This window comes from Panthera uncia, chromosome B4 (genome assembly GCF_023721935.1).
Source record: "Panthera uncia isolate 11264 chromosome B4, Puncia_PCG_1.0, whole genome shotgun sequence".
Taxonomy (NCBI): domain Eukaryota; kingdom Metazoa; phylum Chordata; class Mammalia; order Carnivora; family Felidae; genus Panthera; species Panthera uncia.
In genome coordinates, this window is record NC_064809.1 from 17,880,231 (window position 1) to 17,900,855 (window position 20,625).

The window sequence follows — 20,625 nt, forward strand, 5'->3', positions numbered from 1 at the left end:
TCTGGAAAGATTTTCTTTATTCCCCAAATTTGATTTAGGTGCTCTCCTTGGTATTTTCGTAAACCTTATTATATCCATCCCAAATTATATTACCTTTACTACTGTATTTTAATGCCCTAGTCACTTTTTTGCATTTTCCATGAAGCTGGAAGGCCAATGAGAGCAAAGACCACACTTGTATCTTTTTTTATGTCGACATTTCCTAAAAACTATGAGCTGGCTGTTTCCAAACATTCTCAACAAGTCTCTGAGATGGGTACTCTTTTTAACCCTGTTTGACAGAGAGGAACCAGAGGCATAGAGAAATTAACAATCTTAGCTGATATTACACAGCAAGTGAATTGAGTCGAGATTCTTACTCAGACAGTCTGTCTCTGGTGCCTGCAGCTTTAGCAACTATCTAAACTTCCTAGATTATTTAATGGTACATATCCAGTGCCTAGCCTAGTACCAGACATTAATAGGTGTTCAGAATCGGTGTGTTGGCTTACAAATTAAAGGAAGTGGAGGCTTCCATCGAGTATTAGAGTTAGGATAGCCCAGCTAGGGAAACATGGTATCCTGCAAGAGAGAAGGTGTCAAAAAAGCCAAGGAGAGCGATCTGGGGGGTAAGTGAGTAGAGAAAGTGATAGGTCTTTGTGGATCAGAATGGTTTGTTACAAAGAGACTGTAAAGAACCCTGAAGACCTGAAGGCACTAACCACTTCCAGAGTCATGACTATGGGACAATATCTACCTTCTTTTTAGTCTATAAGCAAACTACCTTTGAAAATAAATGTTCATGCTAACCTAGAAGTAGGGAATGATACAAGCAGCAAAGAGCAGGGCCGGGGCAGTGTCCGCCATGATGGTGGCTACTGTGTGGAACGGAAGACAATCAACGTTCCACTAAAGAACAAATTTCAGTATAATTACAAGTATGTCATGCAGACATGTTCTAAATAAGTAGATTTTCCTTAATCCAGGGGAGAAGAAAAAAGTCTTCTCTTGTGGTCAATCACTCAGGCATGTGAAGAGAATGAACACATCAAGGGCAGCAAGGGCCACTGAACAAATTTGTGGGGTACAGGGAAGTAGTCTGGGAGAATTCTTGTGCTTGTGGCAAATGGGAAGAAATACTCTCAATGACTAGATTTAATGCAATAATTAACAGTAATGTGTCCTCCTCCTTCCTAATAATATTTATAATTAACTGTTGTTTTTATGACGCTTCCTTTTAGAATGTCCGTTGGGTTACTGCAGAAATGGTGGGACTTGTGTGGTGGAGAAGAATGGCCCTATGTGTCGGTAAGGAACATCATCTACTTTTTCTCCTACCAGTTATTGCCATTGGCTTACTTATTTTTTCTTGAAGCTGATACAGTACATCATAATGAACATGAAGTTATTAAGGTAAACATAGTGGATAATGGCATTTTATGCATTTGTCTGTCTGAACAAGAGAAGGGGAGATATGAGTATATTTTAGAAAAAAAAATTCAATTCCTTAACATGATTTTATATCTTAACATTTTGTATAGGACATAGTTTTAATGGTAGCCATTATTTCTTGTTTTTAATATTTATACGAGGCTATAAAAATATTTTTTATATGGGTGTCATCCTATTTCAGATGAACTTAGTGTGTGTGTTTCCTGACTCCCCTTTTATTTTACATTTCATATTTCTCTTTTCTAACAACAAAGGATAAAATTAATTCATAGATAAGATCTTTTTCTAGTTTATGCAATGGATGTTTTTGAGCAGCTAAAGTTAAGGTACAGATAAGGAATATATTTGCATACTTAAGGCAAACATAAACAAAAACAGTCCTTGTGATTTCTTTGGGGAATTATTTATATTGCATATCAAAGATTGCTTGATTTTTCCCTCACCCTTTAGGGAATTGTGCAAAACAGTTTCATAAATTCCAAAGGAAATGATGCATAGTCCATTATATTTGTGTTTATGACTTTTTAATCTAGCAGACCAATGGATATATTGCTCTGCTTATTAGACAACTGATTGTAGGTTGATACTCAAGTCATAACAAAACACATTGCAGTATCTGGAAAAGACTGATTAATAGTTGTTTAAATACTTACATCCGTCTGAGTCAACACTCATATTTTAGGAAAAGTTGTTTATCCCTTAAAAAAGCAAAAATCTCTACCAATTAAAACAACAAAAATTTTTTATGAGGAGGTAAGTTCAGACACTGCCTTAACATTGTTGACACTGAATTATTAGTGGGTTTCTGTAAGTGTTTTGTCTATTTCATTATGTAATTTGTTTTACATCTCCACAAAATTATACTTTCTCCTGTATCAGTTTCCATGGAAATTAACTTGTCACAAGCTGCATGTTGATGGAAGGACAGGATACATAGTACTAATTTCTAAATGTCTTCTGAAAGAAAGTGCGAATGATGCCATAAGTAATGTTTATTGAATGTCAGCTGAGTGGATAATGTTATTTAGTGTCAACTGTTTACAGTAAGGAGGTTTGCATTTTGGTCTCCTCTAGCCCAGATAGACAATAAAGTTCTCCACTGTAGCTAGTCTCAGCTGAGCAAGCAGAGTTTTGCATTCTTGGCAACATCCTCTTGTACTTAAATAAACTTTAAAACTTGAAATCCAGATGGTGACATCTGAAATGTGTTTCTCTCACATGAGAAAACTCTAACGTGGGGGAGAAGATTCAATGGGAGGATTAAGAGGCAAAGGGACTAGAGGCAGGAAATCGCTGCAGCAAAATGTAGAAAGAAATCCACCAATCACATATTTTAAAATCGTATTTTTGATAGTAAATAATACTTTTCAAATAGTGAAATAAGTAATGACCATCACACAAACAAATGTGTGTAATTAGTGTTCTTTACAACATAGGTGTGAGAAATGACTTAAGGGTTTTTTTTCATATTATATGTAATATGGTAGTTTCTCCATCCAAACTCTAATAACATTAAAATTGTGAACTGCAAAAGTAACTATGTGTATATTATAATAAATTTTGGAAGATGTTCAGTAGTGTATCAGGCAAAAGGCAGAATCCCCGATGTTTAAATCCTACTCATTAGTATTATGGTTTATATCCACTTGAATATGGTTTTCCTTTCAGAAACACATGTGCACGCATAAGCATGCATTTGTTTCTTGCAGAAATGTGAATTATACTTTACACATTCACTTTGCACCTTGTTTATGGGTTTTTCTTTTCTCTTCATAAAATATTTTGCTGTTGTTGCACGTGGGTACATATGGCTCTAGATCTCTCACTTCCTGGCTGTGTAGTATTGGGCAAGTTTCTTAATCTGTGTTTCAGCTTCTTCTTTGGCAAGTTGGAGAAAATAATAGCACCTGCCTCCTGGAGTAGTTGTGAAATTTAAAGGGGTTAAAATGTGTAAGATGCTCTGTGCCATGCCTGACATACAAAAGATACTACAGGAATACTAGCCATCAGAACTATTATATAATTTTAAAAATTCTGTGTAGTATACAATGTGTAATATATAGGGTGTGTCATCATTTAAAAACCTCATGAATCCTATTAATGCTTGTTTAGTTCCAATATTAAGTATTTGCTTTCACAGATAACATCCATCCTTTGACTAATCCTTGCACAATTCTTTAAGTGTAACATATCTTACTGAAATGCAAAATAACAATGTAAATTATTTCTAATTGCATTTAGTATCAAATTCATTTCCAATTAAATGTCATATCCATGTCATTTGTCACACACAGGTGTTCTTTTTTGGATTTAAGGTTAAATGAGGATGGCTTTAGAATACAAAGTTTTAGAGTGAATATAGGGCATCATGGAAAGACGATGGCTTTATGTCAAACCCCTATCATTCCCAAATGTGGGAATTCTAGATCTTTGTCACCCAGAGACGTAAGGCCAGAAAACTCAAGCCCACCTCTCATCTGGGATATTGTGAATATAAGAACGTCATGGTCACAAAGAGGGGGCCTATCACCAAAGCCTCTGGATTTTCTCTTTGGATCTTGGGTGCCTTGAGAAAGACCTTCAGTTTTTACCTATGATCCTGGAGAAGAGACTTTTAAAAATACCATTTGGGATGCTAGAAGTTTATAATTATCCACAAGAGTAGAAACTACTAGATGAATCATGGTTTTCCATTTCTTGAGGAACACCAATAATGCGGCATGTTTGAGGGCTGAAGAAGCAAACCATGAACCAAAAGAGGGAAATTATCCCTCACCTAAGGAGGCTTGATTATTACATTTTTTTGACATATCGATATGTTTGGAAAATAAACTGAGCTACGTAATATAAATTCTAAAGGATTAGAAAGATGTTACACGGAAAGAAAAACAAAGAAAAAAAAGTAAGGTAGTTAGTGAAGGTAGGAAGAAAAATATTAAAGCTTGGGTTAATTTATAGACTTTGAAGACAACTTGTCTGCAGCCACCCTATCCCACTAGACTCTTTGCCCCTCCCTACTTGCATGCATGCTGTCTCTCTCTCTCGCTCAAAATAAATGCATAAACTTTAAAAAAAAAAGAAAAGGAAAGCAATGGAGTAACTCTCCTCTTGTTAAAGCAGTATGGTACAGGCACTTGAAAGCATTTAGAGGAGCGGAGTAGAAAATCTAGAAATATATTCAAGTGAGTATGAAAAGCTAATAAATAATAACAGTGGCATCTCAAATCATTGGACAGGATGGACTTTTTTGCAAGAAATGTTAAGGCAACAAGTTAGCTATTTAGAAAAGGTAAAATTAGAACCATACGTCACATCATACACACACAATAATCTTCAGGTGGAGCAGAATGCAGGCTGAAACCACATATATACTAGAGAAATACATGGTTAAATTCTCTATATTCTGAATGTAAGAAAATGATTTTTTTCAATGACTCAAGCCTAAATGCAATCAAAGGTAATATTGATACATTTGACTACATAAAAAATTTGACTAAAAAGAATTTTTTGCATTGTAAAAAATACCATAAGCAATATCAAAAGGCAAATGGCAATCTGAAAGAAAATACTTATGTCAGATATCTCAGGAAAAGGACAAATATCCCTAATATTTAAAGAACTATTTTAAGACATGGGAAAAGACCAACCTTCATATTAAAAATTTGACAATTATTTTTGAAATACATAAAATGATGATCAAACATTTGAAAAAAATTCAACTCATAACAGCGAGGCACATTTAAATGGTACTAACACGCTTTTTTCTCACCTCTCTGACGAGTAACATATTCTGTGGGTAAGGATGTGAAAAAACAAGCATTTTGCCAGGAGAAGTGTAAATTGGTATAATTTCTATGGAGATGATTTTGGCAATATCTAAAAAAACTACATATCCATATACTTTTTGACTTAGCAATATCATTTCTAGAATTTATATTACTGGTACAGCTCCAACACTACAAGAATGTATGTCCACAGAATTACTCACTGTAGCATTTTTATAATTTCAAAATATTGGAAACAACCTAAATGCCCACGTATTAGCAGAGTAAACCACATGATGGAGTCTAACTGGAATATGGGTGGTTAAGGAGTGCTCTGTAAGCCAGCTGAAGAAAGGTATTGCCTGGGGCAGCATAAAGGAAAATGAAGAAATGTAGAATTGTTCCTGGAACTCTGCCTTTGGCCTTCACATAAACCTACAAGGTACATGACCGTGTACTAAGTGAGCAGTAAAGGAAATGAGACTTGGAAATATCTAACAAAACTATAATCTTTGGAAAAAATATTTAAAAAGTGAAATTAAGTAATTTTCTCAGATACAAAAAGCAAGAAAATGATGGAGTTCAGATTCAAACCTAAGTCTTTTGCCAAAGTCTATACTCCTAGGTTATCACCCCCTGTGACATGTTTCCTCTTTGGAGATTTGATGTGATGGCTCCTGATTCTATGATTGCAAGATTCTATGAGTAGAGATATGAATCAAATGCTTAAAGAAAATCTAGGGGTGCCTGGGTGGCTCAGTCAGTTAAACGTCCAACTTCAGCTCAGGTCATGATCTCACAGTTTGTGAGTTTGAGCCCTGCGTCAGGCTGTGTGCTGATAGCTCAGAGCCTGGAGCCTGCTTCAGATTCTGTCCCTCTCTCTCTGTCCCTCCCTCACTCACTCATGTTCTCTCTTTCTCTCTCTCTGTCTCAAATATAAAATAAAACATTAAAAAAATTTTAAAAATCTAGAACTAAGCTTTATTTGTACTTGGCCGTTTGCTGCTTTTTTAATACACCGTGCACTTTTATTCCTCTGAATGTTCATATTGTTCCTTTTTGCCCATTTTACACTTTCCCACCTGGACTACCTGAAAAAATTCCAGATTCATCTATCATGTCCAAACCTCCTCTCTAGAACTTTCCCAGAGCCCACATGCTTATGACTCATATCCTGTATGCCATGTAGAGATATGAATCTAAAAACATATGTACCTGAGTTTAGGTATGAATTCCATCCACCACTTACTAATGCCATGAATTTGAATAAATTACTTAACCTTTTTCTTTGGAGAAAAAGGAAAATGACTATATACTAAGGAACTAACGTTCTCTGCCACAATGCAGCTATAAATTGAAAAGGGCTTCTATATTACTGAAATGTACAATTTGTAATTGTTTTATTTACTTAAGAACATTTTTAAAATGTTGTATCTAAGTGGGAAGCATTAGTAATCTTTTTGCTAATTTCTTATTTAACATCATCAAAATCATCTCCATAGCAACCAACAGTAGTTCTTTACGAGGTCAAAAACAGAACAAGGCATAAACATTTAAGATCATGGCCTCTGTTGTTATTTTTTCACACACAGTACTCAAGTGCTAAGGACTAACAAATATTCATAGTAAACTTGAATGTTTTGGAAATGAAAATCATAGCAAAATTTCAAAAAGTCTATTTAAAGAGGAGGACATTTAGCTGACATTTTGCAAATTAAATGCTTAATTTGCAAAAGCATTATTGCTTTTGTGCAATAAGCTTGAGAGGCCATGGAAGTGTATGTTTTTCAAATCCAACACAAGGAAGAAACAATTTCATGGTTAAATATAAATTACCAAAATTGTCCCAAGAAGAGGAGATGTTAAAATTGAGTAGATTGAGTGACATAGCAGAAATTTTAAAAGTCAAAAGTGTAGTCCCTCCCTTCCAAAAAATTTAAATGTGTATATCTATTTAAAAAACTCAATGCATTTCTCTTAAAGCCAGACTGAACAAGAACAGTCTGCTAGCACTGGGATTCTTCTATTTGCTTAAGAGGTTTTAGCCAAAAGAACAAGCGCAAAGAAATAAGAGTTAAACATATTGAAAAAGGAGCAACACAAATACTGTTGCATATTCTCACAGCCTAGGAGATTCAAGTAAATTAACTGTCATACTTTTAGAATGATATATTAAAAAAAAGGTTCAGCAAGGTAGATGGATACATGAAAAGTATGCAAGACTAGGTAAATTTCCTTTTTACCAGTAGGGATGATGATTGAATAAGATAATTGGAAAAGAACTCAATTCTGAAATAACAGCAATTATTATAATATATACAGGCCTACACTGAACAGTAAATGTTGAAGACCTACATAAAGAAAAGAGAAAAGCTCAGATGAAGGATGTCCAAAGACCTGATTCCATAGATAGGAAAAAGATATGGGTGAATTTACTTTCTAGAATTAGCAATATTCAGTAGTGTACAAATGACAACCAAAGAACATTCTCAGGGTTTTAGGTTTTTGCTTGTTTTTCAAATAGACCAGTGGATGTTAATGTTCGCCTGAAAACACAAATATAATATTTAAAGACAAAATTAAGAATTGGTATTTATTGTACTTGATAATTAAAGTTTGCTATAAAGTCATGGGTAATATATGTTGAGGAGCCAGGACACAAAGACAAAGAGGATATTGCAACAGAATAAAGCTTCTACAAAAAAAAAAAAAAAAAGATTAATGTAGCTATGTGAAATTAGGATAAAATAGGTAGCATTTCAGGTAGATGAGAATGGATGGGTTGGACTAATAATAATTCATATTAGGACGACTGGTTAGCCATTTATTTAAAATAGAAATTATTATTGATATTTCATGTGAGGAATTAATCTCAGACTTAATAAAGGGATGAACAGGGAAAAAATTATAAAAATTTTTAGAGAAAATACAGAATAAAGGACTCTTTTTAAATCCTGAAGTATGGAAGTCATTCTTAAGTTTACTAGCAGTCATAAAGGAAAAGATGAAGAGATTTGAAAATTTGACCACATGGATAATTCTTAAGCAGAATGAAAACTGCAGTAGGGTGAAAGATCATAAATTTTATTAATAACACAATAACAGGCCACAAAAATATATATAAGGTATATACTATAGATAGGGATTCATTATTGTATTAATTATTTACTTATATGTAAAGTGTTCCCTCAAAACAATAAAAATTAGGTAATAGCTAGGCAAAGGTTATTCACAGAAGAAGGAATATAAATGGTCAATACATACCTGAAAAAAATTCAACCCTCATTAATAGGTAAGTACAAGGTAACCCTTGAAAATCCTAGTTTTACCTAAAGTGGCCAAAAAAAAAATAAGTTTAATAATATCCACTATTTATGAGAGTGTAGAAGCCCTGGCACTTTTATACATAGATTATGTGAATATAATCTGTATATTTAGGAAGCTAAATATACAACATTTAGGTAAAGAAATTTTTAGGAAAGACAAATGGAAATACCCATTCAAGATTTTAATATTCACAGTGTTTAACTCAGCAACCTCCATCCTAGGAATCTAGCCTGCCGACATACTTACACAAAATATGTACGTAAATGTGTTGAAATTGGTATTTTATGGTAGTGTTTTGGAAACAAACTTCAGTGTTCAAAATAGTGTAACGGGATATGATAGAACCATTTTTTTTTAATGGAAAATAAAAATCCTGACATAGAAAAGTGTCTACATTGTTAGGTGAAAAATGCAAATTCCACAATAATATGCACTTTAAAATTCTATGGGGGAAGAAGATGAGTAAATGTGAGTGTAGAAAATGAAAAAAAAAACGAGTCTAGCAGTGCGCACATCAAAGTATTAACAGTTGTAAGTGACCTCTCCAGAAGGAGATTAGCTTTGGGAGAGAGAGCAATTTCATATTTTAGCTTCTCCATTTTTATTTTAACCAATACTCCTTCTGTAACTTAGAAATGCAGTTTTTCAAAAAGGCCTTAAAAACAGTTACATATTAAAAAAATAATAACATCGCTTACAGTAAAAGGCAGAGCCAACTGGCTGCTTTTCACAGTGTCTCCAAGATAAATGGGCCTGTCCCTTGGTTTTTTTCCCCTGTTGTCAGAAAGTATTACACACTTTCTGCCTCGTGCAGAGCCAAACAAGCCAGACAGACTAGGAATGTGATTGAAGATGAAGCAAATAACCCCTCTCACCAAGGCTCCCTCCCTGTCTCACTCCCAACGCTGGATCCTTCTCTCGTCACATATGCCAAAAGAGTCATGAAAATGAAAAGCACAGTAATACCTAATTTTCCCTCACTGCCCCTTTCCCAGAAAGAAAGCATTGTGACGTGTTTGTACACTTGAATTGTTTTTGGATTTTTCATGCCAGGCATACGTTTTCACAGCTGAAAACTGCATTGCTTTGACAATCTGATGTAAGTGCCTCTTGAATGACCTGTTGACTCATCCAGGGAGGGCATTCTGCAAGGACGGACATGGCCCAGATTTCGTTTACTGGTCATTGGTGACAAGGGATTTGTGATCCAGATATTTTCCAAAGTCTCTGGTATGACCTGACTGTTAAGTAGATATTTCTTTCCTCCTGGAAGAAAAGTGGTGGGTTATTTCTGGGGCAGTATCTAATGCCAAAGGACTTGCTTTAAAAGAGAGAACAAGAGATAGCTGTCTATATTATAAGGAGCAGGAACTTGAAAAACCGCCCCTAAAATAGCTGTATAGGAAAATGGTTCCTGTTCATCCACACAGTTTTCATTTGATCAGTTTTCCTAGCATGTGCACGACCACATTTTCATGGGATAGTTGATTGGAAATGGCATCTTTTCTTTCTTTGCTGTGCATGCTGTGTATGTGTGCTCTTGAATGGGAGAGTAAAGCACAGCCCAGTGGAGGTGCTCAGAGACCCGAGCCTGGAAGAATGCTGAGAAAAAGTCATTCCTCAGAACGGATTTCACAATTTCCCAAACCAGGCTCCCTAGTGGCAAGGGAACTGCGGGCCATCCAGCTCTGCCCTGATCCTACATAGCTTTTCTTCCTGCTCAGCCAGCATGAGTTTAACTATGTCAGAGTAGAATCATTTGTGCTGTTGCTAGGTGGCTGATCTCTGCCTTACAGAAGCAAAATCTAGCAAATGAGGTAGAACTTTTTGAACTTATCCCTCTTACTAGTGAAATGTTGACAGATCTAAGTAGTTCAATGCATTTTAATTTTGAAACCCCCGTGGGACTTTTCTTACCCTCTGAAAGCCCTAGTTTATGTTTGCCATTGCCTTAATCTGCTGTTCATCTATACCTCTGAGATGTAGGGCATCTCTTTGTTTTCTTCATAGACTTAGTTTATTTTCCTTTTTTTCATGAGGAGGAAGAAGGAGGTAATGGAAACTGTTTATGTCTTCAAGTTTAAGATTAAATTATGACTATTCATGATCAGTGGCTAGACTTTATATGATCTATCCATCTATAGGTCCATATTATCCTTCTGTTTACTATGTACTGAAAAATAAAGAATTTTGAGGGACACATATACAAAAATCGGAAAATTTAACACAGAATATAGAAAAATAATTGTCTAGAGATTACAGTGGTAGTGTTGATAGAACTCGTACTTGCCTTTTCATTCTCTATGTGTAGAGGCAATAACTGAACACACAAATGCATTGTAGCAAATGCCACAAGAGCAGCAAAAAACAAAAAGACAAAACGAGAGAACACACATTTTAGTATTGAACAAAGAGAAATGCATACCTTTTGAATTTACGGCTCCAGGATCCAGAATAAAACACATAAGATCACTTCGCAGCCAATCTTTTCATTTTAGGGTTCCCACCATCTAACAATGCTGAGAACTAAAAGGGCATGCTTGCTGCACATATACATGGAGAATTCTAATTTTGGAATAAATATCTTCTAATAATTGCATTTTTCATTGTGTAGATAAAAAATAAAAAGCACCATTTTCTTGTTAGAGTGTCGGACTGAGAATGCATTTAGTTTGAAAACAGATTTCAATATGGGAAATAAGGCTTTACATATATTATTCTTTTCCACTCTGTAGGGATTAAAAGCGATATTATAAGAATTTTCTCTGTAATAAGGTAAATTATAATGCATTATGTTTTCCTGTTATGCATTTTATGATGCTGAGGGAATACAAGCTATATACATAAAAAGGTGTACGTTGATAAACAGTGTATGTTATATTATTTTTAGAATATATTGCTTACCAGGATAGATCACCCTAGTGAACACATATGTATTCATATTGACAAGTATTTTGCCAAGTTCCTTTGGTTTTTTTAATGGTAAAACATCACAATATATAAATCTTAGTCATTGAAAACCAGTTTATGAAATACTGTGTGGTGCAAGGAAAGGAAGAATAGGCTTGGAATTACAAGTTCTGCCTTGACTACACTTAATACTTACATAGCAGTGTCAGTCAGGGACCCACCAGAAAAGATAATTCATCCCAGATGGCTAACATAACAAAACTTTGAAGAATACTTACTTTAATGAAGGTATAGGCAAGATTGAAGTAATGACAAGGGATGTTGGGACTCCAAGAGACTGGCAGCAGTAGAAAGCCAAAATTGGAGGGCCAAGGGGTAGATCATGGATAACCAGTTCCCAGTGAGAGCTGGAACTGTGTGTGGGGGAGGAGGGGGGTGTGGGTGTGTGTGCGGGTGGTGGGGGCAGTGCCGAAGGAGGAAGGGTAGTTGGGGAAGATGCTGCATTGCCCTGGCAGAGAAGCTGAAGGAAACAGACAAAACGTACTCAAATTTTATCTTGTTCTACCATCCAGACTCCAGTTTCTGTCCTCCATTGGCTAAACCCAAAAGAAAGGCAACAAGGAAACAGAGATAAGGATGCACCCTGAGCAATTTTCTCCCAGGCCACAGATTAAAGCATAGAAAGGGGTCTGAGGCAGCAGACGGACCTTGGCAATTCTCTGAACCTCTCTGTATGTGTATCAGTTAGAAAGCCCATTCAGCTTCTAGTAAAAGATACCTGGCTATAGTGAAATTAAAACCTAAGGAAAATTATTTTTCTTATAAAAATTCTAGAGATAAATGATTACTGGCATCATTTCACCTGTTCAAAGATGCCAAAAGCAAATCTGTGATTCTCTTGGCCTTGCAGCCTAGGCCTGGTACTCTATCATAACCCCTTCCTAGACAACTCAAAAAAAAAAAAGAAAAAAAGAAAAAAAAAGAAAAAGAAAAACGGCAGAAAGGAAAAAGGAGCTTAACCAGAATCTCACATGACAATTTCCACATATATCTCATTTTCCTAAGAAATGTACTGCGACAGATTTTTCAGTGGAAGTTTGGATTAAGAGGTAAAGATCAGTAAGAATATCAAATTATAAGAGGCTGATTTTTGGACACCTTGTGCAACACTGAGGTTATTAAAAATGTTTAGAGAGGACTTTCGAGGGAGTTGATTTATGAAGCTTTTTTGGCCATACTGAGTCCCACCCTATTCCTCAAGGAACACCACAGTGAGATTGGCTTCAAAGAGACCTCTCAGAGAGCACTGATATAGTTCCCTTAGTCATAAGAGCTCATGGGACTAGTGTTTGTCATACACACGAGGCACCTAGAGGTACTTGGTGGTGGCTCTTGCCTTATAATGGCAGGCAGTGAAACAGTAGCCGGGGCATTGGAAAACAACTGTATGCCTTCCCTAGAAGTAGGTCAAAAGTACACAAATCCTGGAGACAGAATTCTACTCAGTAATGTTACTCTGACACACAAAACAAAACAAGACAAAACAAAACAAAACAAAACATGTTTCCCCAGAGTGGTTTTGCCAGAAGATGAGGGAACCTGAAAGTAAAGGGACAAAATAGCTTTCTGAAAAATCCACAGATTCTTTAAAAGCTTGGTAGGCCCAGAGAACTGGAAGCACAGCCCAAGGAAGGATGCTTTTTATCTGCTTCCCAGACTCCAGTGCCAGATGAACCAAAGTAGTTGGGGGAGAAGGAAAATGCCAACTCAACCTGTTCCCAAATTTTGGCAACCCTCCAGCCTCTTGGCTGGCTCCTGCTAGGAGAATGGAAGAAATACAACTTTAAGTTTAGGGTTTTGATTATTACAGAAAATTGAGCATTTAAATTGCCAACATGATGATTTTATCACTTAAAGTGACCATCACATTACTAATTTACCTAAACTGAGCAGGAGAGTCATGAGGTCTATTAGTATTTTGATGTATATGTAGATTTGAAGACTATGGAAGACAAAATGGGTTTTATTTTTACTATACTCCAAAATCCATGCTTATTTAAGATACAGGTTTAATAATTTTTCAGCTAGGAGTTTTTCAGGGTTCTTCTGGTGAGGAAGAAGGAGAAAATGGATATGGCTAGGTAGCAAGAAGTCTCTTAAATAGAACTCATCTACAAATGGAGCAGGATGAACTAGACAGGGGACCTCAAATATGACTGCACAGCTATAAAAAAATTGATGAAATAAAAAAGTAAACTATAAAAATTTACCAAGAACAGTTGATTCCAGAGACCTGATTGGACAATGGACAACAACTTAAGAAAGGTAACCTAAAACAACTCCATGGCAAGAATCATGAGAGAAAACTCCAATGCGAGATGAGCCCCCAAAGTGAAGCTGAAAGGCAGTAAGAAAATCTAATGATAGAATAGACAGTAAGCAAAATCAAATACTGGGAAATATACTCCTGGTAAAATAAAAAGAAAAATACAATTTAAAGTATGTTATAGATATGTTAAAGGTTCTCAAAAATCTAAAGAAAGGAATACAATCCATAAAATGCAAAATAAGTTTTTTAAGTAATTAGGTATCTATGATTTTTTAAAAATTGGACTAAAAAGTAGTCATGGAAATTAAAAATAAAATCTAATTCTAAGTTGAACACAGTTAAAGGGAGAATTTATAATTGTAAGGTATTTTAAAACAATTACTCAGAATATAACACAGAAAGACAAAAAGTAAACATATGAAATAATTGTTAAAATATATAAAGAAATATAAAGGACAGATTAATGAACTTTAGTAATGCCACAATAATATCTTAAAACATAGAAAATAGAATATTAGAAAAGCAATATTGAAAGAATAAAGTAGCTAGGAATATTTCTGATTTAATAAAGTCATGAATTCAAATTTAGCACATAAAACGCTACACACACATGCGCATGCAAAACAAAGCAAAAAACTAAAATCCACACCTTAATGTGGCATGAAAAAGTTGTAGGATATCATGAGAAAGGGAATATTTGAAAAGTATCCAGAAGAAAATCTACATAGTACTGATGAAGTTTTAGCAAGTAAACTGATCGTGGAATTCTCTCAGGAATATAGACATCAGATGATAACAGAGAACGCTAAGGGAACATAATTGTCAAACTAGAATTTTACACCTGAGTAAATTGAGATAAAAAACACTCTCCATCATAAAGAGATTAGGAATATTTACTACACATAGACTTTCCTTAAATTTTTTTTTTTCAACGTTTTTTTATTTATTTTTGGGACAGAGAGAGACAGAGCATGAACGGGGGAGGGGCAGAGAGAGAGGGAGACACAGAATCGGAAACAGGCTCCAGGTTCCGAGCCATCAGCCCAGAGCCTGACGCGGGGCTCGAACTCACGGACCGCGAGATCGTGACCTGGCTGAAGTCGGACGCTTAACCGACTGCGCCACCCAGGCGCCCCTACACATAGACTTTCCAATAAAAGAAATAATTCCTCGAGCATCTGGGTGGCTCAGCTGGTTTGAGCAACTGACTCTTGATTTTGGCTCAGGTCATGATCCCAGGGTAGTGGAATTGAGCCCTGCGTCGGGCTCTGTGCTGAGTGTGGAACCTGCTTGGGATTCTCTCTCTTGCTCCCTGTACCCCTTTCCCCAACTCACACACTCTCTCTCTAAAATAAATAAAGTGGAAAAATTATTTTGTAAAAAATAAATAATTCCTTGGGAAATACTGAAGCAAAATGAAATGTTTAGCCCAAAGTGAAAGTGAGGATGCACAAAACAGTGATGATTAAAGAAACAGGTAAAGTCTTCTATATACTTATTAACTATTAACTCTAAAAATAATAACCCATTTTTAAAATTTGTTTTAAAAAGGCAGAACTAAAATCTAGAAAGGAATAGCATGAAAAAGAGGAAAGAGTTGAGTTCAGAGTGTAGTTACATGTGCTGCAATTCCTTTTTCCTTTCAGAAGATAGACATTCCAAAATTAGAATCTGAGAAATATTATATTTACATAACATTTATAAACATATTATAAATACATTTTTCATTTTTATTGCAGTAAAATATGTATAACATTAAATGTACATTTTACAATTTGTAAGTGTAGAGTTAGGGACTATTAAGTATATTCACACTGTTGTGCAACCATCACCACCATTCATTTCCAGAACACTTTTTATTTTGTAATACTGAAACTCCCACTCATTAAAAAATAACTCCCCACCCTACTGCCAGCCTTTGGCAACCACCTTCTACTTCGCCTACTATAAATGTGACTACTCGAAGCACTTTATGTAAATGGAATCATATAGTATTTGTACTTCTGTGGTTGTCTTAGTTCACTAAGTATAATGCCTCAAGGTCCATCCTTGTCATTGCATGCATCCAAATTCCCTTCCTCTTTAAGGCTAAATAATATTCTCATACACCTACCACGATTTCATTTATCCAATCCTCCATCAGTGGGCACTGCTGGTGCTTACACCTTTTGGTAATATTGCCATGAACGTGGGTGTAAAATATCTTTTCAAGTCCCTGGTTTCAAATGTATGAATATATTTTAAACCTTAAAGATTACCACCAAAGAATAAAAATAAAACGTATAATTTCCAATATTAGCAGAAGAAAAGGAAAGGAAAAAAATAGCCTACCGGCCAGAGAAACCATGAGAAGAGAAAAAAAAAGAAACATAAAAAAATATTAAACAGGGGTGCCTGGGTGGCTTAGTCTGTTAAGCGTCCGACTCTTGATCTCACCATTGGTGAGTTCAAGCCCCGCATCCGGCTCTGTGCTGACTGGGCAGAGCCTACTTGGGATTCTCTCTCCTTCTCTCTCTGCCCCTCCCCTGTTCACATTCTCTTTGTCTGTCAAAGTAAGTAAATAAACTTTAAAATATTTAAAAAATACTAAATAGGAAGCACAAAATAATATAATAGAAATATTAAAATATCAGTAATTACAATACATTTAAATGGGTAAAAAGTAGCTATCTAATGGTATCAATTATATTATTGCTTTAAAAATAATCAGTTATCTGCTGCTTAAAGAGATACATACAGACAGATTGAAGAGAAATTGGTTGGAAAACATATCCAAGAACAAAATAATAAAAATAATGCTGCTATAGCAGTAGACAAAGTAAAAATGAGGCAAAAATTAATTTAAGATAGGAACACAAAGGCTAGGAAAACTATAACAGGAATAAAAGTGGATAAAAGAACAATTCCTCATGAACTTAAACACACATGACAACACAACATCAAAATGTATATATTAAAAATTGATCAAAAGGAAAATTTATTTCCCTGATTGAAAAAAAGAATATAAGTACAGATAGAGTAGATATTTTTCAAAGTATGAGATTACTATATTACTTTGTTAATCATTTTTAAATATAAAATTGGGAATTATCTGGAAAAAAATTAAAAAATGACATGAAGAAATAAAAATAATCACCTTTAGATAAACTGATAAACAGTGTCCCTATCAATTGGCCATTGAAACCAGACACATTTTTCTTATGTCTTTTAATGTGAAAGATGGCACAAATAATAGACACATAGATCAATAGAACAGAACAGAAGACCTAGAAATGAACCCACAACTATATGGTAATTAAATCTTTGACATAGCAAGAAAGATTATCCAATGACAAAAGATAGTCTCTTTAACAAATGGTGTTGGGAAAACTGGACAGCACCATGCAAGAGAATGAAACTGAGCCACTTTCTTCACCATACACAAAAATAAAATCAAAATGGATTAAAGACCTAAATGTGAGACGTGAAACCATAAAAATCCTAGAAGAGAACATAGGCAGCAATGTCTGACATCAGCAATAGCAACATTTTTCTAGATATGCCTCCTCAGGCAAGGGAAACAAAATCAAAATAAACTACTGGAACTATATTAAAATAGAAGTCTTCTGCAGGGCAAAGGGAATAATCAAGAAAACTAAAAGACAATCTACTGAATTGACAAAGATATTTGCAAATGACATATTTGATAAGGCATTAGTATCCAAAATATATAGAGAACTTATAAAACTCAACAAAGAATGAATAATCCAATTTAAAAATGGGCAGAAGACATGAATAGAAATTTTTTCCAAAAAGGACATACACATGGTCAACAGATACATGAAAAGATGTTCAGCATCACTGATTATCGGGGAAATAGAAATGAAAACTACAATAAGATATCCCCTCACGTCTGTCAAAATGGCTGAATTCAAAATATAAGAAACAACAGGTATTGGCAAGGATGTAGAGAAAGGGGAAGCATCCTGCCCTGTTGGTGGGGATGCAAACTTGTGTAGCCACTGTAGAAAACAGTATGGAGGATCCTCAAAGAGTGAAAAATAGAACTACCCTACGATCTAGCAATTGCACTACTAGGTATTTACCCCAAGAATACAAAAATACCAATTAAAAGGGATACACACACACCCTGATATTTATAGCAGCATTATCTACAATAGCCTAATTATGTAAACAGCCCAAGTGCCCGTTAACTGATGAATGGATAAAGAAGATGTGGCATGGAATATTTAACACAATGGAATATTACTCAGCCATAAAAAAGCGAAATCTTGCCAATTACCGCAACACAGATGGAGCTCGAGAGGATTATGCTAAGCAAAGTAAGTCAATCAGAAGAATACAAATACCATATGATTTCACTCGTGTAATTTAAGAAACATAACAAATGAGAAAAGGGAAAAAAAAAAAGAGAGAAACAGAAAGGAAAACCAGGAAACAGACTTTTTTAAGGGTGTCATTATCTAGAAGGTTGCAATTGTTTATTGTGCTGCTTTTTTTCTTTCTTTTTAATGTTTCAAGTTTTTATTTAAATTCTAGTTACCAGGGGCTCCTGGGTGGCTCAGTCGGTTAAGCGTCCGACTTCAGCTCAGGTCACGATCTCGCGGTCCGTGAGTTCGAGCCCCGCGTCAGGCTCTGGGCTGGTGGCTCAGAGCCTGGAGCCTGCTTCTGATTCTGTGTCTCCCTCTCTCTCTGTCCCTGCCCCGTTCATGCTCTGTCTCTCTCTGTCTCAAAAATAAATAAAACGTTACAAAAAATTTAAAAAAAATTCTAGTTACTCAACTTACAGTGTAATATTGGTTTCAGGAGTAAAATTCATCACTTACATGTAACACTCAGGGCCCATCATTTAAGTACACTCCTTAATCCCCATCATTCATTTAGCCCATCGCCCCATTCACTTCCCTTCTAGCAACCTTCAGTTTGTTCTCTATAGTTAAGAGTCTGTTTCTTCTAGACAGCAGCATGCAGAAGAAAGAAACAGATTCTTAATGTAGAGAAGAAAATGATGGTTACCAGAGGGGAGGTGGGTGGGGGTTATGGATGAAAAGAGGTGATTGGGATTAAGGAGCGCACTTGTACTTATTGTGATAAGCACTGGGCATTGTATGGAAGTGTTAAATCACTATTTTGTACACTTGAAAGTAATATCACACTGTATGTTAACTGGAATTTAAACGAAAACTTAGAAAAAAGAAGTGTTAAGGGAGACTCTGTAAGCAGAAAAGAAAGAAGCATAAGAATAAGAAAACTAGCAAGCACAAAAGCCCAAAAAAAATACGTCTGTAAAAATTAGTAAAGCAAAGGACATAATTAAAGGATATAAAATATTTAAAAAAGGGAAACTGAAGAAAATATATATGTTAACTTCATAAACAGTTACAAAGCAAACTCCCATATCTGGTGATTTTTAAAACGAATTTTACTAAATCTTCATGGAACAATAATCCCTATTTTATACCAATTGTTTCAGAAATGTAAAAGGGAGAGTGAAAAACCATCCTACTCATTTTATGAGACAGGATAATGTTGATACCAACAGTGGATAAGGATAGAGCAAAGAAATTATAGACCAATTTGACTTCTAGACACAAGAGCAAAAATCCAAAATGAAATATTTGCAAGCAATTTATCAATTGTTACCAAAGTAATTAGTCATAGAGAGGTTCAGGAGCTTGCCACCATGCTAGTGAGTGACAAGACTGGATACTGGGCCTACCTGGGTCCAGAATCAGAGTCAAAGGGGAGTCATTGATGGTTTATTACCACATTAGCCATATCGTCAAAATTCTATTTTAGGAAGGTCAATGTCCCATTCCCTTCACAGAAATAGCAAATGAATCCACGGATATACCAGCCATATGATGTGATAAGCACCTGGCGTTAAGTCCTAATACTGGTATGCCTGGATAGATGCAATCTCCAAAACAAGTTTAAGATCACTTTCATAGAGAGGAACCACATAGTGGTACAAAGACAGTAGCACATGACAGGTCAAAGAATTCAGGAGAGAAGGCAAAAGTGTTAGTCCAGCAGCATTTAGACAAGGCAGTGCACAAGGCCATGTGCCTTCTTTTTTCCTTCTTGGTTTCTCTCCACGGATTATGAAAACATGTCAAATGTGTTAAAGGCACAAGATAAACAGAGTGGAGACCAAAGTGGAGAGAATGTTTAGAGAGATTGAAATTAATCATAAAACTTAACAGGCACACCGCTAGTCTAAAAGTAAAGTGATACCGTGGTAAAAGAGGAGCAGAAGATTAATTTTGGAAAAGATATGTTAGAACTTAATAATTAATTGAATATGAAGTGAGGGATGATGAAGAAGGAACGTTCAAATGTTATCCTAAACCCTTTCTAATAACTTGGAAAATGGTGGCACTGAAGCCGGAACTTGAATGTCTGGAAGAAGAGTTGTTTTTAAGAGAAGAGACCTACTATTCTATTAAACTATCCAGGAAGTAGATTTCCAGCTACTTCAGGAATGTGAACCAAGCAATCCTTCACCAGAGCTAGGGTTTGTTTGCAATTATTATGGCATATTTTTTTTTTTAGCCTTTGCTCTTAGATTCCAGTGAGGTCACCTCCCACAAAAGATTGTCTGTGGAAGCTGAGTGTTTGGCAAGACTCCTTGTGAAGGAAGCCCAGACTCAAACCATGAGAAACATGTCAGCAAACAGTTCAACTTCCTTTTTGTCATGTGGGTGACCAGAGTAACGGGAAGGTTGGTTGTCTGTTGTTGTTGTTGTTGTTGTTGTTGTTGTTGTTTTAATAGAAGCCTCATGAAAACTAAATTCCTAATTTGCTTTATCTGAGGGAAAGAAAGAAAGAAAGAAAGAAAGAAAGAAAGAAAGAAAGAAAGAA

At 35.4% G+C, this 20,625-nt stretch overlaps 1 protein-coding gene across 1 annotated transcript in view; it reads left to right on the top strand.

Moving 5' to 3' along the window:
* MALRD1 (MAM and LDL receptor class A domain containing 1) overlaps nt 1–20,625 on the top strand; it is a 788,164-nt gene that overhangs the window by 653,797 nt on the left and 113,742 nt on the right. The window contains exon 37 of the mRNA XM_049626634.1: nt 1,221–1,287. Within this exon, the coding sequence (XP_049482591.1) occupies nt 1,221–1,287 (67 nt within the window). The remainder of the gene's footprint in view (nt 1–1,220; nt 1,288–20,625) is intronic.